This window comes from Onychostruthus taczanowskii, unplaced genomic scaffold (assembly GCF_017590055.1).
Source record: "Onychostruthus taczanowskii isolate IOZ18803 unplaced genomic scaffold, ASM1759005v1 scaffold25, whole genome shotgun sequence".
Lineage (NCBI taxonomy): Eukaryota > Metazoa > Chordata > Aves > Passeriformes > Passeridae > Onychostruthus > Onychostruthus taczanowskii.
The window spans coordinates 9,099,497-9,122,054 of NW_024499796.1; the positions used below are offsets into that span (position 1 = coordinate 9,099,497).

The window sequence follows — 22,558 nt, forward strand, 5'->3', positions numbered from 1 at the left end:
GCTGTCCTCAGGAAGCAGCGGTGAAACCACGAGCTGCGCTCCTTGGAGCACGGAGGAACGCCCCGATGGGGCTCTGCGGTAGCGCGCCTGCATCTCTGTCCCTCTGCTGCCCGAGCCTTCCCGTCTCACTGTCCTGATCTTGTATGGATTGTGTTTCCAGTTAATGGATAGAAAACAGCGGCCCTTTTTCTTGCCCCGCCTTCCCTTGTCCTTATTTCCTTTCCAGTTTCGGAGGAAAAAGAAAATCCATCACAATGAAGAACATACTCTCAGGGCACAATGCCATCACTCAAAGCTCCAAGTTCCCCCCTCAGAAGACTTTTCTGGCTTAAAGAATGTCTTAAAACGTGCTCCTTGTTCAGTGGGTGGAGATGTTAGTGAAGTTCTGTCCCTTGGAGATGGTTGCTACAAGGGCTCTGTCACACAGAGTACAAGACTTTTCCTGCACTTATCCCTGGGGAAAAATGCTCATCACTGAGGGAGGTTTCTGTTAACATTCTCTGGAATTTCCCAGGCAGTCACAGGATAATTTGTTTGCAGAAAGGAAAACTCAGGGAATGCCAGTTCTAGACTGATCCTAATTTTTTTTTTCCTCACTTGCCTCTTTCTGCTTGCATTTGTCCTTACTGCAAAGTAAGATTTCAGGCTTTGGGATCAGTTGGGATCCAATCCTCTGTTTGTGTCCCTGCCAGCTCTGTTACCCTGAGCTGAGAGTATCTCCAGAGCTGGCAGGCTTTGTGTAAACCACAGCCTGCAGGGCAGGAGGAAGAAGAGCTGCAAACACAGAGCTGCTCCATCAGTCCCTGGGGGTGGGAGTATAAAGGTAAAATTCTTCCCACTGCCAGGAAAACTGGAAGCTGGCACCCATTGGAGATGTGGTTTTTGGCAGCTTCTGCAGCACCTTTGTTGTTATGCAAACCCTTAAGATTTAGCTTTCTGCACAGACTGATACTTGTTTCAGTTCTTCCAGGTATTGCCATGTGATACCCAGCACCTCTGGCAATGAAGAAAGGCTCTGTAAGGAAAGTTTCAGGTAGAAAACCACAGTCATCAGCATCCCTGATACCTCAGCCAATGTCACCTGTCAGTTCTGGTGCCACACCTCCACGTCTTGGCCAACAGACACCTCCAGCTGCTCCCAAAAGCATGGAGCAGAGACCCCAACAATGGGATATTCCAGCAGAAAATGTTGGAGCTGCTTTTAAATTGCAGAAAGGTATTGTATAGTCAATAATACTAATATCCAAGTATATACCACAAGCATTAAAAGCCAGTGTTCTGTGAATTGATTAAAGATGTATGATCTGTTGGAAAGAAGCCTGAAAATTTTGCTTTAATTTTGGTTTTTTTTTTTGAACACAAATGTGGAAGTGGGAGTAATGAAAGCTGGGGAGAATAATGAGACTTTTACTCCTTCCTGTAAATGCTTCTGGGGGGATCATTTTCAATGCTTTTCCAGTATTCATTGTAAAGAAAACAACAAATATAAAAATCATCAATCCTTCTGTTTAATTTCAGGTGAAAATGGTGTTAGCCCAGGGGTTAGGTACATAACTGAACCCCTTATAAAGGGTCTGTCAAAACATCAAAATCTGGCATGTATAAGCTCACTGAATCTCTCTTCCCCAAAGGATGGGGACAAGAAATTTAAGGTAAGTTATTGGAAAAAACTGGAAATTAAACTAAATTTAGGAAAATTACCATTTATTGTTTAATACAGACTTATTTTTAAGTGGATATAAACTGCACAGTCTAATTCTGTTAGCCTAGTTCTGCAACCAGCTTCTGTTAAGAATAAGCAGTGGAGACTTGAGCAAAAGAAAAAGAATTTAGTCATTAGAATGATGTTTAAAACAGATTAGTTCATGGAATTTTTTAGGTTTTGGATTGTGCTGGTTTTGGTTGGTTTGGGGTTTTTTTTGATTTTTTTTTTTTAATAACATGTTCCTTTTTATGTAGATGAAGATTAGGCCACTTTAAATTTAAAATCCAGTTTTCCAGCACTGTAGAAGACTGTACCTAAAGTGGGGTTATAGAACACCACAATTAACTGTGATTAATAAAATATTAGAGTACTTGGTATTTTTTAATTAATAGAAAGCTGCTTTTCTCTTTTAAAAAAACCCTATGCTAAGGGATTTTCTGTTCTTTAGTACATAGAAAATTTGGAAAAGTGCTTCAAACTAGAGGTGCTAAACCTTTGTAACAACCAAATAGAGAAGATTGAAAAGTTGGATAAACTGCTGAAGCTGCGTGAGCTCAACTTGTCTGGCAACAGGATCAGGTAAGAGGAGACCCCACAGGGTTTGGGGTCCATAAAGCTGATTTTCCTTTCCTGCTCAAGTGAGTTCTCTCACAGGAGTGAACCCTTGAGGTGTTTCCCAATTGTATGTCGAGGCTTTGAGGGATTTTTAAAAAGCCCAAGCTCTGAGGTGTTGGAAGAATAAATAGTTCTGGGAAGTGCTGTCAGTGTACATGGCTGTGGTTTAATTTGTTTTCCTTGGAAACCAAGCCAGATGTGCAAGTTTCCAGATACCACAAGAGAGGGTGGAATGAAGAGCAATAACCCAATTAAGTGCATTAAAAATTAATTGAACTTTAACTGTTTATTATTACAGGTAATATAATAAGTTTTTCTTTTAGAAGAGGAAGTTGAATGGGCTTGATCAGGCAGGCCATAAATTCCCTAAATTGCTTTTGAACTCTTTTGAGGGCCTGGTGTCTTGTTTAAAGTGTTGAATGGGTAATGGTTCATGCAGTGGCAAAACTCTTAATTGCTTTTCATTTTTTCTGTCAATGAATTATGATCTTTACTATGATGAAACTGCCTTTGCAGCAGAGAGGCTGCCATTTCAGTAGAGACATGCACAATGGGAAGTGAGTAAAACCCCAGAGCTTGTTTCTACACATTGCATTCACACATCTTCCTCTCTCAACAGGAATTGAAAAGGGCTTTTAGCTCCTGCTCTGTTTTCACACTTTGGTTATTTACAGCTCATATATACCCAAAAAATAGCACAGCCACAGGAGCACATCCTGCTGTACTTTGTTATAATACTGGTGGTTTACTTAATGTTCTCACATTCTCATAAAAATGCCCAAATAAACTACAACCTAGCATGGTTTCCTCAATAGTTTTAATGAAAACACTAAAAATGTAGCTCTTCATGCTGTCAGTTTACAGATGGTCCTTCCTTTTTATGGGGAAAAAACCAAACCCACAAAACAACTGTATTTTGATACATCTTTGTCCCATTATGTTCTCGAGGAGAAAGAGCAAATTTTGCCTATTAAAATGGTGTTACCACACATTAAAATAGTGTTAATATTGAAATGAAGACATGCAAAAGTAATGAGTTTGCAACAATGGCAGAAAATTGTGCTGTGATTTTTGGTCTTAATTTAGTACTTGTAAGTAAGCTGGTGTCATTTCATTTCAATTGTCCATGGCTCTAAATAATGGTTGTGCTGATCTCTTGGTTAATTAATTGTGACAGATTTTGTTGTAGTTTATCCATAATGCCTCAGTTTCACTTCAAGTTTGCTGTGATTCATGACAAATTCAATTTTTCTTCTCATTTTCAGCAAAATTGAAGGCATAGAACATTTGCAGAACCTACAGAAGCTGAACCTGGCAGGGAATGAGATTGAGCACATTCCTGTGTGGGTAGGGAAGAAACTGAGATCGCTGCGCAGCCTGAATTTGAAACAGAATAAAGTGTCCTCAGTAAGTGATTACAGTTAGAAACAGGCATTGTTCAGTCTGAGCTGGGGTATTTACACTGATTGACTTCCTCTGGGTAATTGCTGGGTGTCTTTCCACACAGTCTGCTGTGAAATGCAGCAGTTGGGAGCCTAATAAAGTTATTTATCAGAGAAACTCCTGTTGTGCAGGTAGTGAAAACACAAACCTATATTATGTTGTTTGGAAAAGCATAACTTTTTGGGGGGTTATTCATCCACAGGCTTTGGTATCTTGACATTTCCAAGATAAAGCTTGATTGCATTTACACTCTTTGCAGTGGCATTTTTTTATGGAGGAAATAATTTGATTTTAAGAAGTGACTTTAGTCATAATACTGTGTATTTTGGTAGGTTTATAGAGACTATTCTTTAACATAAAGGTTAAAAGAAATATTTTAATACAGACTATTCTACATAATCAGAAATTTACTCCTGGAGGTTTAATTCTTCTCAGAAGGATGTCTAATCATTATTTTGTTTTCTCTTTGATTTAGCTCCATGATATAGCTAAACTAAAGCCTCTGCAAGATCTGACTTCTCTGTTCCTTGCTGGAAACCCAGTTGCATGTCTGCCTCACTACTGCTTGTACACCATATTCCACCTGAGGGCACTGGAAAACCTGGATGGACAGCCAGTGACAAACCATGACAGGCAGGAAGCTCTGGAGAGGTTTAATTTGGGTAATAATCTGTAAAATCTTAAACGAATGACATAAAATTCAAGTTGGGAAGGAAAAGATTTTTCTATTGGGATGTTTCTCTGGTTTTATTTTTCAGAAGAGATAGAAAAATTAGAAAGAGAGTTGGAAAACACAAAAAAGGAGATGGAGAGCGTGAAACTTAACCAGACCAAAGTGCTTGAGCAACTTCAGCATCAAGATGAGCTCAACAAGTCACTAAAGGAAAAGGCTGTGCTACAGAGACAAAGCTTTGAGGAGCTACAGAGGGACCTGGGCACCAAAAATGAGCTGGTAAGATAATCCCTGGCACTAAGGGAACAGACCCACAGCTCTCAATGTGAGAGTTCAAGTGACTGAAGATTTAATTTTAAAACTGAGAGACTTCCAGCTCTTTAGAGAGTGATTATTGACCTCCAATATTCTTTCTGTGGAAAAAGTTAAGTATATGGAAGCAGCACTCAGTATCACTCCTGTGATTTATAGTAACTTCTTTGTTTCTGGTAATTATTCATGTATTTCTGTTTAAAATTTTGTCTGTTGATGAAAGGTTAAGCTGCTGAATTGCTGATGTTCTGGATATGCTGCACTGGTGAGACTCTAAAGTGCTGCTGCAATAAGGAAGAAAATTGCTACTTTTACAAAAACAAGATGTGCACACAAGTTGTATGTCAGTAATAGCCCTTGATATCATTTTGGGTAATGCTCACCAGTTTAATTGTATTTTATTCACATCATCCTAAAGTCTTCTGTTTGAATCTCTTCCATTGGTAGCCATAAAATGCAGGCAATGTCCTACTGACTTGAGAGTGCTGGATTGTGAATGACCTGATGGAACTTAATATTTGGATTTTATCCTGTTAGACTTTTCCTCTGAAATTTTATCCTTCAGACTCTCATACCTGGTACTTCTACAGCTGAACACACACACACACTAACCAGCAGTCTGCTTCTAAAATGAACTTTGCAGTATAAGGAGATTTAGAAGCAAATACTTTGCAGCTTGACCCCTCTATTCTCCTTTGGATGACAAACTTGGCTCGCTTCTGTCTCCCTTTAGCTGGTGTCTGGGTTTGTCACAGTCCCCTTCCTGCAGAGCCTTTGTTCCTCACTCAAGGTAGCCCCACTGTGCCCCTAGGTTGCATGGTTGGTTTTATTTCTAGGATGTATTTGCACGTTCCCTGAAGTAGCAACATTATTATGAAGTGTCCCAGTGAGATTTTATATTCACTATGGTTTGGAGTGCAATTTTCTTGCTATTTTCCCCCCTTTTCTCTGAAACAGAGTTAATTTTTGCATGACATTTTTCAGGTTTTGAAATCTTTCTTTAAGTCTTTCCTGTTCTATTTCTTTTCCTCCATTAGTTCTGCTTTCCACTCTCTATTGGAATTGTGCTGCATGTTCTCCTTCAGGTATTCAGTGTGAAAAGTTGATTTAAAAAGAAATCACATGATGGACCTTTACTTAAAAATAACCTCAAAACCAATCTACCACATAGTTAGACTAAAATAAAATACATAGACTTTGTACTCTTGACAATTGAGATATTCTGTTTTTTTAACAGACCATGAGTATTAATAGTCCTCATGCTCACTAGTAGCAGTAAATACATTTGTTATTTTGGCCTAGATTTTGCTGAAGGATCATATCCAAATTATTGCTTTATCCTAAAATAGGTTTAAAAATAAACTTGTCACTTTGATGTACATAAACTTAAAAGGCCTTTCATGTGATCATTTGTATTCTATTAATTGTGGGGCTTTTGTCTCCTCTTAGTCACCATTGTAAAATTGCCCTTTGTGATACCCTTGATCCTGAGCTGTGCTGTGAGCTTTGTTCCCACACTGGGGGCTGTGCCCTGCTCTCTCTGGAGCTGCACTGTGTGTGCCAGTGATGAGTGAATTCCAGAGGATGATCTCACTGGGTTTTTGGTTCCTTAGCTGAAGCAGAAGACAGTGGAGCTGACCCGGGCTTGCCAGAAGCAGTATGAGCTGGAGCAGGAGCTGGCCTTTTACAAGATTGATGTCAAATTTGAGCCCTTGAATTATTTGCCCTCAGAGGTAATAATTTTAAAATCATGGATATTTTTATTGCTGTTTTCCTTGATTCTTGGAAAATAAAAACCTTATTGGTTTTCCTTAGATGCTGCATTATTAAAGGCCCAACCTCTGTCATACCTGCAAACAACAATGCCAGAATGAAATCCATAAGAAAAGTCAGTAATCATTGACTATAATTATGTCTGAGTAAACTGAAGTGCAACAATGTAATGTACTAAATATAATCTAAGTAAATTTAATATACTAAGAAAAAGTTCCTCCAGACATCTGCAACAAACTGGGCACACCTCAGTTGGGTTTGCTTGGTTTTAATTCCGTTCTAAAATAACAATGTTCAAGGCCAAAACTGTTAAGTATAATCTGTTTTCTTCTTATTCTTCTAATTTCAAATTGGTTTTCCTTTTTATGCTTGATAAGAGAACTAAATGCTTGCTAGGAGTTGACTGCAGCCATAGTTCTGAGATAAAGACTCTGCTTCCTACATTTCAGGAGGTTGAACTTGATAATGTACCTGGTGAAAGTCCCTACATTGGCAAGGCCAGGTACAAAAGAAATATGTTCATAAGGGAAGGCTACATCTCTGACAAAGCTCAGCAGCTGCAGGTTGGGAAAATGCAACAGCAGGAAGATGGCTCCTGTAGGAAACCCCAGCTGGAATCACATCTCCAAAGTCTAGATAAAATACTGCAGGAGAAAAAAGAAAACATTAATTCAGGTAAAACCTTATTTTTTATTAAATAAAGATAAAAACATGTGTATCAGTATGGTTTATTCCAGTAGTTACGTGCTTGACATCAGAATAGAAACAGTGTGTCAAAGGCTGGAAATGCTGTGATTGTGGAACACTGGACTCCATGCATTTTTGGTGTCAAAACTGCTACAGTTTCTTACTGCTGTTATTTTAAGATAACTCAGGATGAGAGCACTACATGTTATTGAAAACACAGTTCTAGGGAGGTTTCCTATTTGATGCATGAATTTAATTGTGTTGTACTTGTTAAACTTTGGACTTGCTTTCTGAGAAAGCAGAATGTGTTAGCTGTGATTATCAGAGTGTTAATGCTGTGCTGATTAATGTGTTCATACACAGCTGTGTGTCAGTGTTATACACAATATTATAATGTATTTTGTGGGACTGTGGGTTTTGTGTTGGGTTTCTTTTGTCTGCAGCACAAAGAAGATTAGAAGAACTGCAAAGTGAAATTGGAGATGCAGAGCAACAAGTGCTGAAAGTAACAGGGGAACTGCAACAACTGGAGGATGCTCTGGCTCAGAAAAAAGTAAGTTTTCCCACAAAGAGCAAAGGAAGGTGTTTGAAGCAGTGTTGATGTAAGAAAATACAACTTTTTCTCCCCATTCTTTATAAAGAGGCCACTGTACAGACATAAATCCATGTGTCAAGCATCAGAAAAATATTCCAAGTTTTAGAGAGCTTGTTCATAAATCAGCTGTTAGAGCTGTAGTGCAGTTAATGGCATCTGTTCCATGTTGCTGCTGATTTATTGCTGACTTCCCCAGAACCCTTTTGAAGAACCTGCTGTGTAGGTTGAGTTGAGCAGCTGATAAGCAATGTGGCTACAGAATTGGCAGCAAGAATTAATTTATCAGCATTAAACTAAAACAGCTTTTCCACTTCTTCAACTGTCATCAGTTGTTGCTATTTTTAATTTTTAAACTTGCCTGAAAATCAGTGACCAGGACTGTCTCTATTTAAATGTTAAATATATTCTTGATCATCTGTGTATTTCCAACCACTCAACATCCTAATGCTGTCTCCAGATCTGCCAGGCTAGCAAGGAAGCAATTGAACAGAAATTGAGTGAAAAGTTACAAATCCTGCAGGAGCTACGCAATGAAACCTTACAACTGGAAAAACAAATAGAGAAACAGAAAAGAGAAATAGGGAAAAATCAAAAAGAGCTTGAAGATTTGCAGAGTTCTCTTGGTTCTGTAAATCCTGAGGATCCAAGGCATGTAAGTAAAAGCAGAATCTGAAGTTTTTATATACTGTGCAATGGACTAAAGGCAGCTTTAGCAGGTGCCCATTCACTTGTACCTATTTCATGAGTTATATTCTTTTGCTGTTTATCAAAGTCATTAACTTATGATTTGAAAGTTAAAAAATCTTTACAGTTAAAAAATCCCACCAAACCAACCAGCTTTGGTAAAACACTTGAACACCTCATTTTCCCAGCAGGTGCTGTAGAGCACATTAAGAGCTAAATCTTTATGCTTTGCACAGACACACTGGGCAGAGCCTTGCAGACGGTTTCTGTGTAAGAAATCCTTTGTGCATCTTTTTGTGGAGTCTGGCCTTAAAGGTTTTTAAAGATCTGTGTGTGGCAGTGCTGATCCAGCCTGCTTGGTGGGGACTGATGGCCTTTCCCTGCTGTCACCTCCAGCCCTGAGAGCATCAGCAAGGCCACAGCTCCCGGGGCTGTGGTGCCAAGGAGAGCCCCAGCTTCCACCTGAATTTATGATCATCAGGGATGCAGGGCTTTTTCTGAGTTAGAACAGTGTTCAGGTACAGCAAACACTTAGAGAAATTAAACCAAAATGAAACGGAATTCTCTTTAATAGAGTTTTTAAAAAGCTTGTATCTCTAAATGAAAGTTGTTCACGCCAGCTCGGTGCTTTTAAGTGAGAAATGAAAGTATGTCCGTGCTTGGCTCAGTTTTCAGCAGAGGCACGCAAACACTTGTTTAAAAAGCTCCTTTTGTGTTTTAAACTTAATTTCCTCGGCTGTTGGGTGGCAGAAGGGCCGAGCGCGTTCCGTGAAGGCTCCTGAGGGAACGGCCGGGCCCGGGGCAGCAGCGGGCCCTGCCCTGCCCGCGGCCGCCCCTCGCTTCGAATCACAACACAGGAAACGCCGTGCGGGCCAACGGCCGGGAACGGGGCTGGGAACGGGGCTGGGACCGGGAACGGGGCTGGGACCGGGGCTGGGACCGGGACCGGGGCTGGGGACGGGGCTGGGACCGGGAGCAGCAGCAGAGCCAGCGCGGCAGCTCCAGGCGCAGCTCCGGCCCCCGGCCCGGCCCCCGCGGAGGCTCCGCTCAGTTGCTGCCCGTGCCGAAGCTCCCGGTGCTTTATTCAAATGAATTCCCGCTCTGGGGTGGGGCGTTCTGCAAGCGCTGTCTCGGGAAGAAAAGACAAAGGCAAAGCTGTAAGTGGTCGGGGGCTTGTGGCTTTTTGTTTCTTTTTAAAACTGCATTTTTGGTGCCGTTCAGCAGCCGCAGCAAGATGGCTGAGTGGCAGCGGCTCGAGTTTTACTTGTTGGAATTTCGGTTTTGAAGGCTGCAGGGCAGTTTGTGTTCAGCAAGGTGACAAGTTGAGCTGTGCTGATATGGATGTTTAAGTTAACTTCCGGTTTAATATATTAAAAATACAAAAAGCTTTGGTTTTACCCATTTACTTTCATTACGGAAACAGCTTTGTAAATGTTCTTTCTTCTGAGAACTCAAATTTTCTACTGTTAGCTTGATTTATTTTTTTGAGTAGTAAGAAAAATATGCAGTTAATAATGACAATATAATTCTGTATTTTCCCGAGTTTCTGGTGTTTGAGTTGTTTCTGAGCAATTTCACACTGGGAAGAAATAACACTTTATTCTGTTGATAACCAAGTTTTTGTAAACAGCTGAAACAATCAGTTAATTCATACTAAATGCATGAAGTCCTTGCCAGAGTCTATGTGAGCTATGTGATGGATCTCTCAGAAATATTTAAATAAAATAAGATTTACTTAGGAATATTTACTTAGTAACTGTAAAGTTTACCCGACTTGCTGTTTATTCAGAGTATTTTCATTCAAGTGCTGACCTGACATGTTCTAAAGCATCATCTGCTGTGAGGGCAATGCAGGATGACAGGATTAAAGGTTCTGGGAGAAATCATGTTTGTTCTTGACTGAGAGAGGAAGTGGTAGAACAAAATGTAAAGGCAGGAAGAAAGATAGTAGCCATGAGTACTAATTTATAAATGCAGGCTTTATTCAGCCTGGGCAGGAGGGAGCCTGCAGACAATGCTGGTAGTCACAGATTGCTGCTTATCTGGGGTCCTTTGTGGGGCAGGACTGAGGGAAATACCAACAAGTAACAAACCCCAAAGCACCACAGTGTGTGCTGAGTTTGTGGCTTTTCTTGCTGATAGTGGGACACTGCAGAACTGAGACAAAATCCCAGTTTGATCTTTTAAATCTGTGTTGATGCCCTGCTTTACCTTTCTGTTACTTGACAGGCTCACATGAAAGCTCAAAAAGCAAGTAAAGAACAGCACCTGGATATGATGAACAGACACTGCCAGCAGCTGGAGACTCGCCTGGATGAGATGCTCTGCAGGATTGCCAAGGAAACTGAGGAAATCAAGGACTTGGAGCAGCAGCTCACTGATGGTAAACTTTAATTTTTTTGTCTTAAAGTATTTTTTGTATTTAGGGCAAAATGACAATTGAATTGAGGATTGTTTTGTTTATCTTTGCTCTAATTAAATACAGAATAGGTACAATTTCTGCAATTTCTTTTAACTCTTCCAGTGATCAGGTTAACACAATAATATTTGGAATCCTAACCTTAAAAACAATATTTTCTCATTGACTTCTAGGTACTTGTTTTTACTTACTCCAATGGCAAACATTTGAGATGATGAAGGAAGTCAGTTTGGTTTGTTTGGTAAATAATTGTGGCTTCTTAACTACCTCCAATTCATTTTGCATTCCTGCAGGTCAAATAGCAACAAATGAAGCACTGAAAAGGGATTTGGAAAGTATTATCATTGGCTTACAGGAATACCTGCAGAGTGTGAAGCATCAGGCAAAACAGGCCAATGAGGAGTGTAAGAAGTTGCAGAAGGAAAAAGAATCTTTGCTGGGAAGACTGGCAGGTCTGGAGGAGGATAAAAACAACCTGGAAGTGGTTGCCATGGATGCAGAAAATATGAGAAAAGTAAGGCTTAATACCTCTATTCCCAAGTTTAGAAACCTAAGAATAAACTTGAAAAAATAAGCTCGTGCTCAGATTGGGACTAGGGAAGCACAATTCCTTGGACAAAATAATTTCTGATACAGTAACATGATGAGATGTGCCCACAAACCTCAAGAATAGAATCTGGCCTTTAAAAGCAGTTGTAAGAGACATGCAGTAAAGCTGTGCTTTTTGAGAGATGGCTCAGAAATGCAGGTTTCACTTTGCAGACATCACTGCAAATGGCTCTGTGGGGAGTGGCATCAGTGAACCCTCTGACACTGCCCAGAGAGGTGTGCCAGCAGCTGGGATCTGTCCTGTGACCAATGACACAGAGCTGGCTGGGCATCCTGATGGGTGTTGTGTGACCTGAACTCCTGGGACAGTTCTGCTTCACTTCCAGCTCCACCTTTCTCACCTGGGGGGAGATTTTGGACAGCCAGTGGCACCACTGACCTGGCCTTGCAGGCAGAAGTGCCACCCCCATTCAAGTTTTAATGGAGTTCCTGAGTTAAAGGGGAGGGAGGCAAATACTCTTAAATTTTGGGTGTCCCATGTACATCCTTCTAAAATGGCTATTAAATTCCAGGAAATTGCAGTGCTGGAGAGTTCACTCCAGGAGCAGAGAGAGATTAATGAGTCCCTTCAAGGTGCTCAGGAGAAGGTCAGCACCCACAAGGCTGAGCTGGAAGCTCAATTAAGAGAGAGAGATGCTGAAGCCAAGCAGCAAAAAGAAGAATTTGAAAGATTGAAACAACTTAGCCAGGTAAGAACAGAGCTTTAGTGCTGCCAGAGGTGTTAGCTACCCCAGGACACCTCATCTCCAAAGCCAGATCACAAACTGCTGGTGTAGCTGTGTCCCCACATTGTCACTTTGCTGGGATTTAGAACTTTGCTGTGAAGCAAGGTGCAGATGGTTTGTTTGGGGTTGTTTTGTTGGATCTTTTTTAGGTGTTGTCATATTGTTACTGTTTTAAGAAATGCATCTGTCGTGTGTTTGGGTGACAGGTTGGGGTTGGGAGTGGGGATGTTAATCTGGAGGTTTTGTGGTTTTGTAGATGGAGCTGTCAGCCCTGCAGGATGAACTTGAAAGGGAAAGACAGCTGTTAGAGAATGCTCAGACCAAAGCACAGCTGGCAGAAGAAAAGGAACAACAAAATTACAAGCTGCATTTACAGTTCAAGCAATTGCAGGTGAAGTTTTTGGTGTATTAAAAATCCTAGCTTTTATCACTTGTGGATTTATTTGCTTACATTTGTGTGAATTTTTTTCTTCTATTTTTAGGGAGACAATAATTTCCTAAAACAACAGCTTAAAGATCTCCAGAATCAGCTGAACCATGCAGTTGGTAACTTAATTCACCCTGAGGATGTCATGGCTTGTATAAATGAACTCAGGAAAAGGCTACAGGCAGGAGCAGGAGAGATGAAGTGAGTAAAATAAAAGTGCAGTGTGAGATTTGAGCATGTGAAAGGGGCAGGACAAGAGGAAATGGCCCAGGTTGTGCCAGGGAAGGTTCAGGGTGGATATCTGGGAAATTTTCCTCACTGAAAGTCTTGACAGGAATTGGAACAGGCTGCCCAGGGCAGTGCTGGAGTCACCAGCACTGGAGGGATTTTAAAAATATTTAGCTGTGGCACTTGGGGACAAGGGTTAGTGGTGGCCTTGGCAGTCCTGGGGCAGTGGTTGGATTTGATGAACTCAGAGGGCTTTTCCAACCTAACCTGAATGAATTACACAGCATCTCTCAAACTTGCACTGTTTGTCAGTCATGATTTCAGTATCTGGGATCACAACTTAAAATCACTGTTTTCTGGCTTAGAACCTGGATTGTTTCTCTTTCAGGTGCCCAAATTCAGCGGATATTTTAGGGAAAAACCTTGCAAGTCTGCAGAAGGAATTCAGTGACATCCTTGCTGATGCACAGAAGGAGAAAGAGAAAGCATGGGCTGGACAGAGACAGTTGCAGGAAGAAGTGGTATCCCAGCAGGAAAAACTGGAACAAATGCAGGAGAAATACAGACAGGCATGTATCAAACAACACAAGCAAGAATGAGACAATTTCAGCTTAGTCTAAAAAATGTAACCTGCAGCTGAAGGATCAAGTTTCGCTTGAAGCTTTGCTGTGCTCTGTCCTTTGTGTAACTGTAGAGTCTGATTTGATTTTTCATTAATACTCTTCCTGATTTTTACCTGATTATTTGGTGAATTGGAATTCAATGTCAGTTCAAAGGTCAACGATCTGTCTCAGAGGCAACAAAGACTTTAATGACCACTAGAAAAACACAGCTCTGAACCTTCCTGAAAGATCATTATACATATCTCTAATAAAATAACTGAGACACTCTTAAAATGTTACAGTGGCACAGTAGTTGCTTTTCCTTTCGCACTCTTAAAATATTACAGTTACAGTGGCACAGTAGTTGCTTTTCCTTTCTGTTTTGATGCAAAGTATGCTGGTAACTGCATTTCCCAGAAATTTAATTAAATAATTTAAACAGGGTGGCTTTTGATTGGAAAAAATGTATGGCCACTTATTCTAAAGTATTTTACTTACAGGTTAAAGCTGAAAACAGGCAAAGTAAGAACAAGGTGCATCAGTTAGAGAATGAAATTCAATGTTTACATGAAAAAATAAAGAGCATGGAAGAAATTCAGGGCCTGGCTGATCAGCAGCTCCAGGAGGCAGATGAAGAAAAAGAGGCTATTCTTGCTCAGCTGGAGGATTTAGAGAAAAGGGTAAGAATGGGTGAGGGCAGGTCTGTGCACTGTTTGATTGCTCAGAAAAGAGAAACAAAAGCTTGTGAATTTTTGATTTCTAAGTTAAAACAACACATGCAGGAACAAAAATGTTAAATACAACATCTTGCTTTTCCTTAAATTTTCCTGCTTGTCTTCGCTTTAGATTTTTTCCCTAAATAATATGAAATGGGGTGAGGGGAAGATGAAAGGAAGTACTTTGTTGAAGTCTATTTTCCTGCTTTCAGAAAAAAATAGAAGATGCCAGGGCACAAGTGCAAGTGCTGAGTCTGGACAAGGAGCTGAAGGAGCTGCAGAGAGCAGTGATCACCTCGGACAAGCTGGCAGCCACCGAGCTCTCCATCGCTGCCAAGCAGCTCAAGGCTCTGCAGGGCACTGTGCTCAGGATCCACCAGCAGAGAGCTGAGGTCAATCAGCATGGGCAATGAATTAATTGCTTGTTAATGCCATTGCAGTGGGAGCAGGGCTGGTGTCCTTCAAATGAGCTTCAGAGCTTTCTTCTAAATTGTTCTGAGCTGCACAGGAGCTCTTGCTTTGGGCAGAGTTTGAGATGCAGGAGATGAGGGAGGAGATGTGGGTATGGACAGGTTCCTGCTGTGGGAGGGAAAGGGAAGATCATTAATCTCTTATTAACTGAAAGGCAAACAACAGATAATACATTGTTCTGTAAGCCAGAAAAACAAAAGAAAGGACTGGAAACTCCTTTCCAAACTGGGAAGCACTTTTGGCTGCATAATAACACCTCCTCTGTACCTCTGCTGTGAAGTTAAAGGAGAAACAGTATTTTACATGTATCTGGAGTTCCAGAACAGTCAGGTGCTGATGTTTCTCAATGGTTAACTTTTCACAATGGCACATCTCAAGCCTGAGAAATGTTCCTGCAAACCACAGCTCAAATTAAAATCTCAATTTCAGGAGCTTGAGGAAGTCCAGGAGTTCTGTGCTGAGGCAGCTCGTGCTTCCCAGGCTCTTGCCAAAGCAGAAGCAGAAAGAGAATTGCTACAACAACTCCTGAAGGAGAAGGAAGAGCAAGTAGGTTGTTTGCTCTGTGTTATATGATAAAATACCAGTGAGTTTCTGGAAATGTCATGTTTAGAGGTTCTTGCCCTGCCCTTTTCCCCTCAAGTTTTCCCAATCAGTGTTCTTCCCTCCCCTGCCTCAGAACAAACTGAAAACCTCGAGCAGCTGAGTTGTGAGGAAAGCCATCACCTGTTCACTCAAACATTCTCATTTGAGGGGTTGGGAAGGACAGCTTTGTGGCACTGAGTGGGAGCTTTTGGTGATTTAAACTTCTACTTCAAATAGCTTCTGCAGGAAATGGAGAAAGCTGGTGAGCAAACTGTTGCATCAGACACTCAGAAGTTTGAAATTAATAAACTAAATGAAGCTGTGGAACAGCAAAAAGCAGAGATTGACCGTTTGAAATGGTTCTTGGATAATATTGGGACAGGTAATTTCTCTTTTCTCTCCACTTCTTGCAGCTAGACAGGGATACAGAAGATTGTTATTCCCCATTTCTCACTGTTTGAATCTGGAGAATAGTGTTGAGAACATCCTTCTGCACAGGTTTTTACAGGATATGTGTCAATGTTCATTAGTTTGCATTTTTTGCAGCTCTTTAGGAAACACTGATTGTGCTGAGCACTCCATTTAAACTGCTCAAGACATTGGCAGGGCTCTGTGTAAGGAAGATGAGCAGCACTTACCTGGATCTGAACTTGTATTTCCACAATCTCAAATCACCAAACCCCTTGTGTATGCCTGTCATTACAGATAACATTTAGTTTGTTTCCCTCAGCAATTAATTTTTTTTAAATATAGTTCCAGTTGAACTGGGTAACATTGAGGGAAAAGTTGACTGCAGTATCTATTTAACCATTTGCCTTGCATGACTCTAAAACTGTGCTTAATTTCCAGGTAACAAAGATGAAATTGAAACCTTACAGGATGAAATTGCAGCCCTCAGAAATGTGCTCTTACAGCAGAATGGTCAGAGCCCCAGTACAGCAGAGCCCCTGAAAAGAGGGGGATACTGGTACTACCTGCCATCATCACAGGTCAGGAATAAAAATCCTCTGAGGAGTTGTTTTCCTTGTGGAAAGCTCTTTGATGGAGGAAAGTGCATTATAAATTCAGTAGGTTTGGGAGAAATTTAAGAACAATTATTGACTGGCATGTAGGAGAAATATTGAAATAAATCACACACAAAAATGTTCCCTGGTAAAGCCCTTTACTGTGCTGATAGGAGTCCAGGTACATAACATGGGGACAGAACTGTCCAGAGGGCAGCACTGAAAATCCATTTAGGTAAGGGCTAAAAGGAGATGTTACAGACAAACATTGCTTTCAAGAGAATATTTGTCTGATTTTAAAACCAATACTGTTAAAATACATTCAGTGCTTTTAAAGCAGCATCATGCTTAGAACTGAGAGACAGCAGGGTATGTGGAGCCTGTTCTGAAAAATCATTAGAATGTCTGCAACAACTCCTTTATTTGCCATGATTTGTCATTTCTAGATTAACACATGCTGTATCTTTTCTTTAGGCTTCAACTCCTGCTTCCCAGAGCACTAAAGACTCTGGAGTGTGTTTGGGGTGCTCTGGCACATCCCCAGCCAGGAGGGAGGATGCTCAGGACAAGCCCTGGGGGAGGCAGGACTTGCCCAGCCAAGGATGTTGGGTTTATTCACCAGTCAGAAACAGGCTGTACGAAGCAAATTCTGGCAAAGGTAAGTCAGTGTCAGTCTCAGAATGCTTAGGAGCAGACTAAAGAAATGCTTGCTTAGAGTTCACAGAGAATTTTATTTTTTTTTAATGGGCATGAGTGAATATAAGTGTTTATTACTGAATAAACAGTTGAATAATTTTGTTTAAGCAACATTTGTTACATTTTTGTAAATTACGTAGAATTTAGGATGTGCATTTGAAGACTATCTCTACTGAAAAAGTTATTAAAAATAACATGTTTGGTTTTGTCTCTTTTAAAGAAATAAGAGCAAAAGAAGATGGTGAAGGAAATGCAGGATCTCCTGTCCCTGAAGCCTCTCCCTTTGTCCCACCCCCGGGCACAGCCCTTCCAGATGGGGCCCCTGCACCTCAGGGCGTGGGGGTTTATGGCCCTCCTCCTGCAGCAGCCCCTGGAGCTCCAGTTGCTCCTGGATCCATCATCCATAGCCCACCTCCTCTGGGATCCCAGGTGGTTTGTGGCCCTCTGCCTCCAAACTTCACAGTGCCACTGGTTCCCCTGGGAGTGCTCCACTGCAACGTGCCTGAACATCAAGATCTGGTAAGAACCACAGCTGCAGCTGGGACCCTTGGGAACTGACTGACAAATGTATTCTAGGAAAAGCTCCCTGCTAGGAAGGGTCTGGATCTGGTTACAGTCTTTGCCATCTGGAGCTGCTCCTGGGTGTCAGGAGGCCTCAGCTGGAAAATAGATCCTGATTGTGTTGTTCTTCCCTGTGTGCAGGAGAGTGAAGTCTCAAGGCTGGAAGACACTGTGTGCTATTTAAAGTCTCAGAAATACAAAGAGAAATGCTCAGAGGCAGCTGAGCATAAATACAGAAAGGAGGTGGAAAGATTGCATGGAAATGTTGAAGAACTTGAGCAGGAAAGAGAAGAGCTGGAACGTGAAGTGGCAGAGCTGCGCCGGGCAGCTCAGAAACTGAGCACACACAGGTGGGAGCAGGGCACTGAAGGGAAACCTGTGCAAATACCTAAACCTTTTCCCAGCAAAAGTCAGCTTTTTTACTCATTTACAAGCCTAGAACTTCAGCAGGCTCCCAGATCTTTGGCATCTTTGTATTTTCATTCCGTGTTTTTCATCCTGGCCTTTCAGGGACTTCATTGACGGCCACACTGACAGCCTCCCTGCAGAGCTGCAGCTGGAGAAGTCCCTTCAGCAGCAGGAAGATGTTGCAGAGGAGATTGAGTGTGCAGAGAAAACCCTCCTGAAACGCCGGGCTGAGCTCAGAGAGGCTGACAGGCTCCTCTCAGAGGCTCAGGTGGAACTGGAGAGCACCCGGGGCAAGGTGAGGGAAGGCAAAGCCCTGAGGGCAGAAGGATTTGGGTGCTGTTTTCTTTGTCTAGGCAGTTTATTTTCACATGGGTAACCTGGAACCTCTTAAAATGCTTCTATATGAAAGTTGGGAAATAAACTGTGTTGGAAGAACTTGGTTTAGTCCTTGTTGAAGAGGAGGAAGATTTTTAACCTCTTAAAATGCTTCTGTATGAAAGTAAATTGGGAAATAAACTGTGTTGGAAGAACTTGGTTTAGTCCTTGTTGAAGAGGAGGAAGGTTTTCTGCTCTGGACAAGAGAGGAGAAAAAGTTGTTCATGGTAGAAAGAGGGAGAAGGCTGAGGTGGAATATTCAAGCCAGGAGCTCACCTTTAAACAGCAAATGCAGCACAAGGTGGAATGTATTGTCTCAATCTTCAATTTTTGCTTTAGACTAAAGAGACTCTGCAGAAGTACAACCGTGCCAAACACCATTTGTCCTGCACTGAAATGGAGGCAGAGGAGCTGGAGCAGAGGGCTCAGGAAACAGCCACCAAACTTGTGGAAGCAGCTCAGCAGCTCAGGTACCCTGGGTGCTCCTGTGGGTTTGTGTCACACGGAGTGAGAGCAAGGACTGGGATCTTTCCAGTATCAAGACACTGCTTTTGGAGAGGGAGAGCTGTTAAAATGTTAATATGAAAAGGCATAAATGCTCTTCTAGGTTATTACAGACAGATACGAGGGATTTGGAACAGCTTAAGAGGGAACAAGAAGGTATTTTGAAGGAAATCAACAAAATGGTGGCTGCAAGAGACTCTGAGTTGCAGTCATTAAACCAGAAGATAGAAATGCTCACTGAAAGGTGAGGACTTTCAATTTACCATGGACTGTATTAAGTTAGACATCTCCTCCTCCCGTGAGTCACTTCCTAAGATAGTCTCACTTCTTCTGACTCCTGTTGTAATCCTCACTCTCAGTCTGCAGAAGCTCCAGGAAGACATCAGACTTGCAGAAGGTAATGAGGGCCAGCATCTCCAAATCATCAGGGAAGCAGAAAACCTTGTTCAGGGCAAGAAAACTGAACTGGAAACATTGAAAGATCAGGTGAGGCTTGGCCTAATAACCCTGGGCTATCCATTTTGTTGGAATTGAACCTTTGAAATGATCCCAGTCTCTCTTTTTCATGTGGGTTTTTTTTCATGTTTAGCTACAAAAACAAAAGCTTGCACTGATTCTTCTGTTAAACTTCTCCACTGTAGATTTCTGCTCAGAAGGAAGAGCTCTTGTTCCTGGAGCAGCAGGTGACTCAAAAAACAGAAGAGCTCCATGGCCTTCAGGACTGCATTTCCCAAAGGACAGGTGACCTCAGAGAAGCTCTTCGAGATGGAGAGACTGAAGCGCATGAAAAGCTTCGCCAAATAAGGGCAAGTTTCCCAAATGAGTTTTCAAATCATTGTAGCAAAAGACTTGAAGTGCTACAAACATTCCAGGAGGTTTCCACAAAATCAGTTTTGCTTTTTGTGCCCTCCCCAAACCCACTGAGAAATAGAACATGGATTTTATGGGGTTGTGTGACTAAAAGGTTGGTCCAGATGCACAAAGAAGAGCTCCCCAGTTCCAGTAATTCTTACAGAATTGGTCCCTTGAGAGCTAAGTTACATTAAATATAAATCTGTGAATGACTTCCTGTTGCTGGGGAGCAGCTGCTGGAGGAAATCAGTGTGATCAGTGTGTGTAAAACACAACACAGCTGCCCCAGTCTGTCCCCATCCCCATTTGCACAGAGAGGATTCTGTACATCCCTGCTGAAATCAAAACCAAGTATCAGGCCTAATTATATTTTGTGGTTTATTTTCTTTTGTGAGGGCTTCTTGTCTGGTTTTGTTTTAAGGTCTGTTATTCACTTGAATGACAATGTTGTGGTAAGATTTGGAGATCAAAATCTTTGCAGAATTACTGCTCCAAATCATCAACAAACAAGACCTTAAATATTCTGTGTTTTTGTTTGTTAAACCACAATATGGATGACAGACTGTTAAATAATTTTATACATATTTAGAACTTCAGTTTAAAGGGAATATTAATTTAAAATTGCAAAGAATGGTATTTCTTGTAACACTGATACATTCTCACAGGAAATAAAAGTACTTCTGGGAGAGCTCAGTGTTGAGAAGAATGAACTGGATGTCCAGATGAATGAGAGAAGTGCACAGCTTTTGGTCCTAAAGAAGGATATTAGAAAGGAGGAGGAAAATCTTCAGGGAATACTTGGGCAAATTAGCAAGCATAAGATGGGTATGTCCTGGGATTTACTGGGTTTTGTGCAGATTGGGAAGAAACACACAGAGCTCTTTAGTTCTCATCCTAATCCAATAACTGCTCTTTATTTCACCTCCTTAGAACTGAAACATGTGCTGGAAATGCTGGAGCTTGAGAAGAATGAGCTGGAAGGTTTGAAACTACAACATGAGCAGAAGGTGAATGAGCTGGAAAAGACCCAGGTGGCTGTTCTGGAGGTAAGAAATGCTTCTGTGGCTGATGCAGAGACTGGGAGATCTGTGGTTCTCTTAAGCCTCGTGTAACAGAGTCCTGATACTTTTAAATCAATCAGTTTCTAATCTGATTTCAGCTTATCACAGAAAAGTCTTAAGTCTGCCTAGGCCCTTTAAAATAATGGGATTTTTTGGTGCATGTGAGAGAGAGGGAGCACAGAAGCTCTTCTGTGGCTGTAGAATGAAGGATGCTGGTTTTTAAGAGCTTTTTATCTGGATCCTGTGTCCTCACTTCCAAACAATGAGTGTGGAAGGGAGTTTGACTCAGCTGGGTGATCTCTGGCATTAAAAAGGTCCCCAAGAACCATTGGAACCATTCTATTGTCACCTTCCTCCACGGAATGCACTCCAATCACTCTGACTGCAGCCAAGGGTGTCAATACTTGTTCTGCTTCTGGACCATAGAAACGTGGTGCTCAGCATGCCTGTTTCTCCTAGGAGAAGTTAAAACTGGAGAATGTTCAGAGGTTGTTTCAGTGTCAGCAAGGGGAGGTGGATTGGCAGGAGCAGCTCCTCAGGAAGGACCGTGAGGAGAACGAGCTCCTGGGCTGCCAAATGAGAGCTCTGCAGAGCAGCATCGAGGCTCTGAGCAGAGAGAAGGAGAAGCTGCAGGAGGACTCCAGGACTTTGGAGAAGAGGTTGTCACAAACCAAAAGGTGAGGGAATTTCTTTTTTCCTGCAGAGATCAGAAGGGATGGGGAAGTGTATGAATGTCTGTGTGTTGTAATTAAAAATACAGCTCTAACTCTGAGGTGCTCAATGATACAGAATGGACATTTTCTTATGTTCTGTGGAGCTCTTGCTTTAAGCCTATCTACAGCAGATTTAAAAAATATTCAGCAATGGAGCTGATGAATCAGCAGTCGTTATATCCTGGCAATGCCATGAGAAATGTTACAAAAAGTAAAGTGTTGCATCTTGGAACAGAACATTTGTCTTGCTCTGACTGCTCCTGCCATCCCCTTGGGCTCAGGGGGTTTTACTGACATTTTTTCAGTCCTCACCAAGAATTTCCAACTAAACAAGAATGTGATTCACATTTTACAGAGACTTAACTGCTGCTGAAGACAGCAGCAGAACTGCACTGTCTGACATGGAAAAAGTGGAATTGGAAGTTAAGAACCTGCAGCAGGAGGTGGAGCTACTGAACAAGCAGAAGAAATCACTGAATGCAGAGATTGTTGCTGTCCAGGGGGATCTTCAAGGTAAAGATCAATTTTTTAGTTTAAGCAGTGATATATTTGAAGAGAAATTCTGTTAAAAGACACACTTGAACTGAACTATATGATAGGAAACATTCAGCATGCTCACATGTCCATAGGCAGGAAGAATTTAACACTTGAACTGAACTGTATGATATTAAACATTCAGCATGCTCACATGTCCATAGGCAGGAAGAATTTAACATGTTGAAAAGAGAGAATTTCTGTGTATTGGTATTTCAAATTGAAATTGAAAATTCTTGTCACCAAATACTTTTCTAGGGAAAAAGGAAGAACTGGAAAGACTGAAAGCAGAGCTGAATGACTCGAGGCAGCAGCTTCACCTCGTGGAACAGGTTGGTTTTAGTGAAACCCATCCTTTTGGTCACTCTGGGAGTCTGTTGTTGCTCCTGACCTGTACATGAGGGCACAGCTCAACACCAGAGCCCTGCAGAGCTGAGCACAGGGATTGCTTTACTGCCTTCTTCTTGCTGAGTGTGGAGTGGGTTTATTGCTTCTTAGGAAGAAGATCATTTAAAAACAACCAACCAAGCAGCACATTCTGGCTTTTTATCTGATGGCTCCTTCTTCTCATTCACTCTGTGGCT

At 41.6% G+C, this 22,558-nt stretch overlaps 1 protein-coding gene across 8 annotated transcripts in view; it reads left to right on the forward strand.

Annotated features, from left to right (window-relative positions):
* The window catches only part of CNTRL (centriolin), a 41,891-nt gene that overhangs the window by 339 nt on the left and 18,994 nt on the right, over positions 1–22,558 (forward strand). For 5 of the 8 annotated variants that reach the window (XM_041406342.1, XM_041406339.1, XM_041406341.1 and 2 more), the window contains exons 2-36: positions 962–1,216; positions 1,519–1,652; positions 2,154–2,284; positions 3,586–3,727; positions 4,239–4,425; positions 4,522–4,715; positions 5,786–5,833; positions 6,362–6,481; positions 6,971–7,196; positions 7,652–7,761; positions 8,261–8,455; positions 10,717–10,870; positions 11,200–11,420; positions 12,028–12,204; positions 12,497–12,631; positions 12,723–12,868; positions 13,284–13,464; positions 13,998–14,177; positions 14,426–14,605; positions 15,114–15,230; positions 15,504–15,648; positions 16,116–16,255; positions 16,745–16,928; positions 17,187–17,485; positions 17,669–17,877; positions 18,038–18,230; positions 18,650–18,780; positions 18,918–19,058; positions 19,174–19,300; positions 19,456–19,620; positions 20,332–20,491; positions 20,597–20,712; positions 21,187–21,404; positions 21,796–21,953; positions 22,233–22,306. In XM_041406342.1, the coding sequence (XP_041262276.1) occupies positions 1,003–1,216; positions 1,519–1,652; positions 2,154–2,284; positions 3,586–3,727; positions 4,239–4,425; positions 4,522–4,715; positions 5,786–5,833; positions 6,362–6,481; positions 6,971–7,196; positions 7,652–7,761; positions 8,261–8,455; positions 10,717–10,870; positions 11,200–11,420; positions 12,028–12,204; positions 12,497–12,631; positions 12,723–12,868; positions 13,284–13,464; positions 13,998–14,177; positions 14,426–14,605; positions 15,114–15,230; positions 15,504–15,648; positions 16,116–16,255; positions 16,745–16,928; positions 17,187–17,485; positions 17,669–17,877; positions 18,038–18,230; positions 18,650–18,780; positions 18,918–19,058; positions 19,174–19,300; positions 19,456–19,620; positions 20,332–20,491; positions 20,597–20,712; positions 21,187–21,404; positions 21,796–21,953; positions 22,233–22,306 (5,652 nt within the window). In that variant the 5' untranslated portion in view covers positions 962–1,002. Of the gene's footprint in view, positions 1–961; positions 1,217–1,518; positions 1,653–2,153; positions 2,285–3,585; positions 3,728–4,238; positions 4,426–4,521; positions 4,716–5,785; positions 5,834–6,361; positions 6,482–6,970; positions 7,197–7,651; positions 7,762–8,260; positions 8,456–9,433; positions 9,645–10,716; positions 10,871–11,199; positions 11,421–12,027; positions 12,205–12,496; positions 12,632–12,722; positions 12,869–13,283; positions 13,465–13,997; positions 14,178–14,425; positions 14,606–15,113; positions 15,231–15,503; positions 15,649–16,115; positions 16,256–16,744; positions 16,929–17,186; positions 17,486–17,668; positions 17,878–18,037; positions 18,231–18,649; positions 18,781–18,917; positions 19,059–19,173; positions 19,301–19,455; positions 19,621–20,331; positions 20,492–20,596; positions 20,713–21,186; positions 21,405–21,795; positions 21,954–22,232; positions 22,307–22,558 lie in introns of those variants that run through there. The other 3 variants (XM_041406340.1, XM_041406344.1, XM_041406346.1) reach the window with 3 other exon arrangements.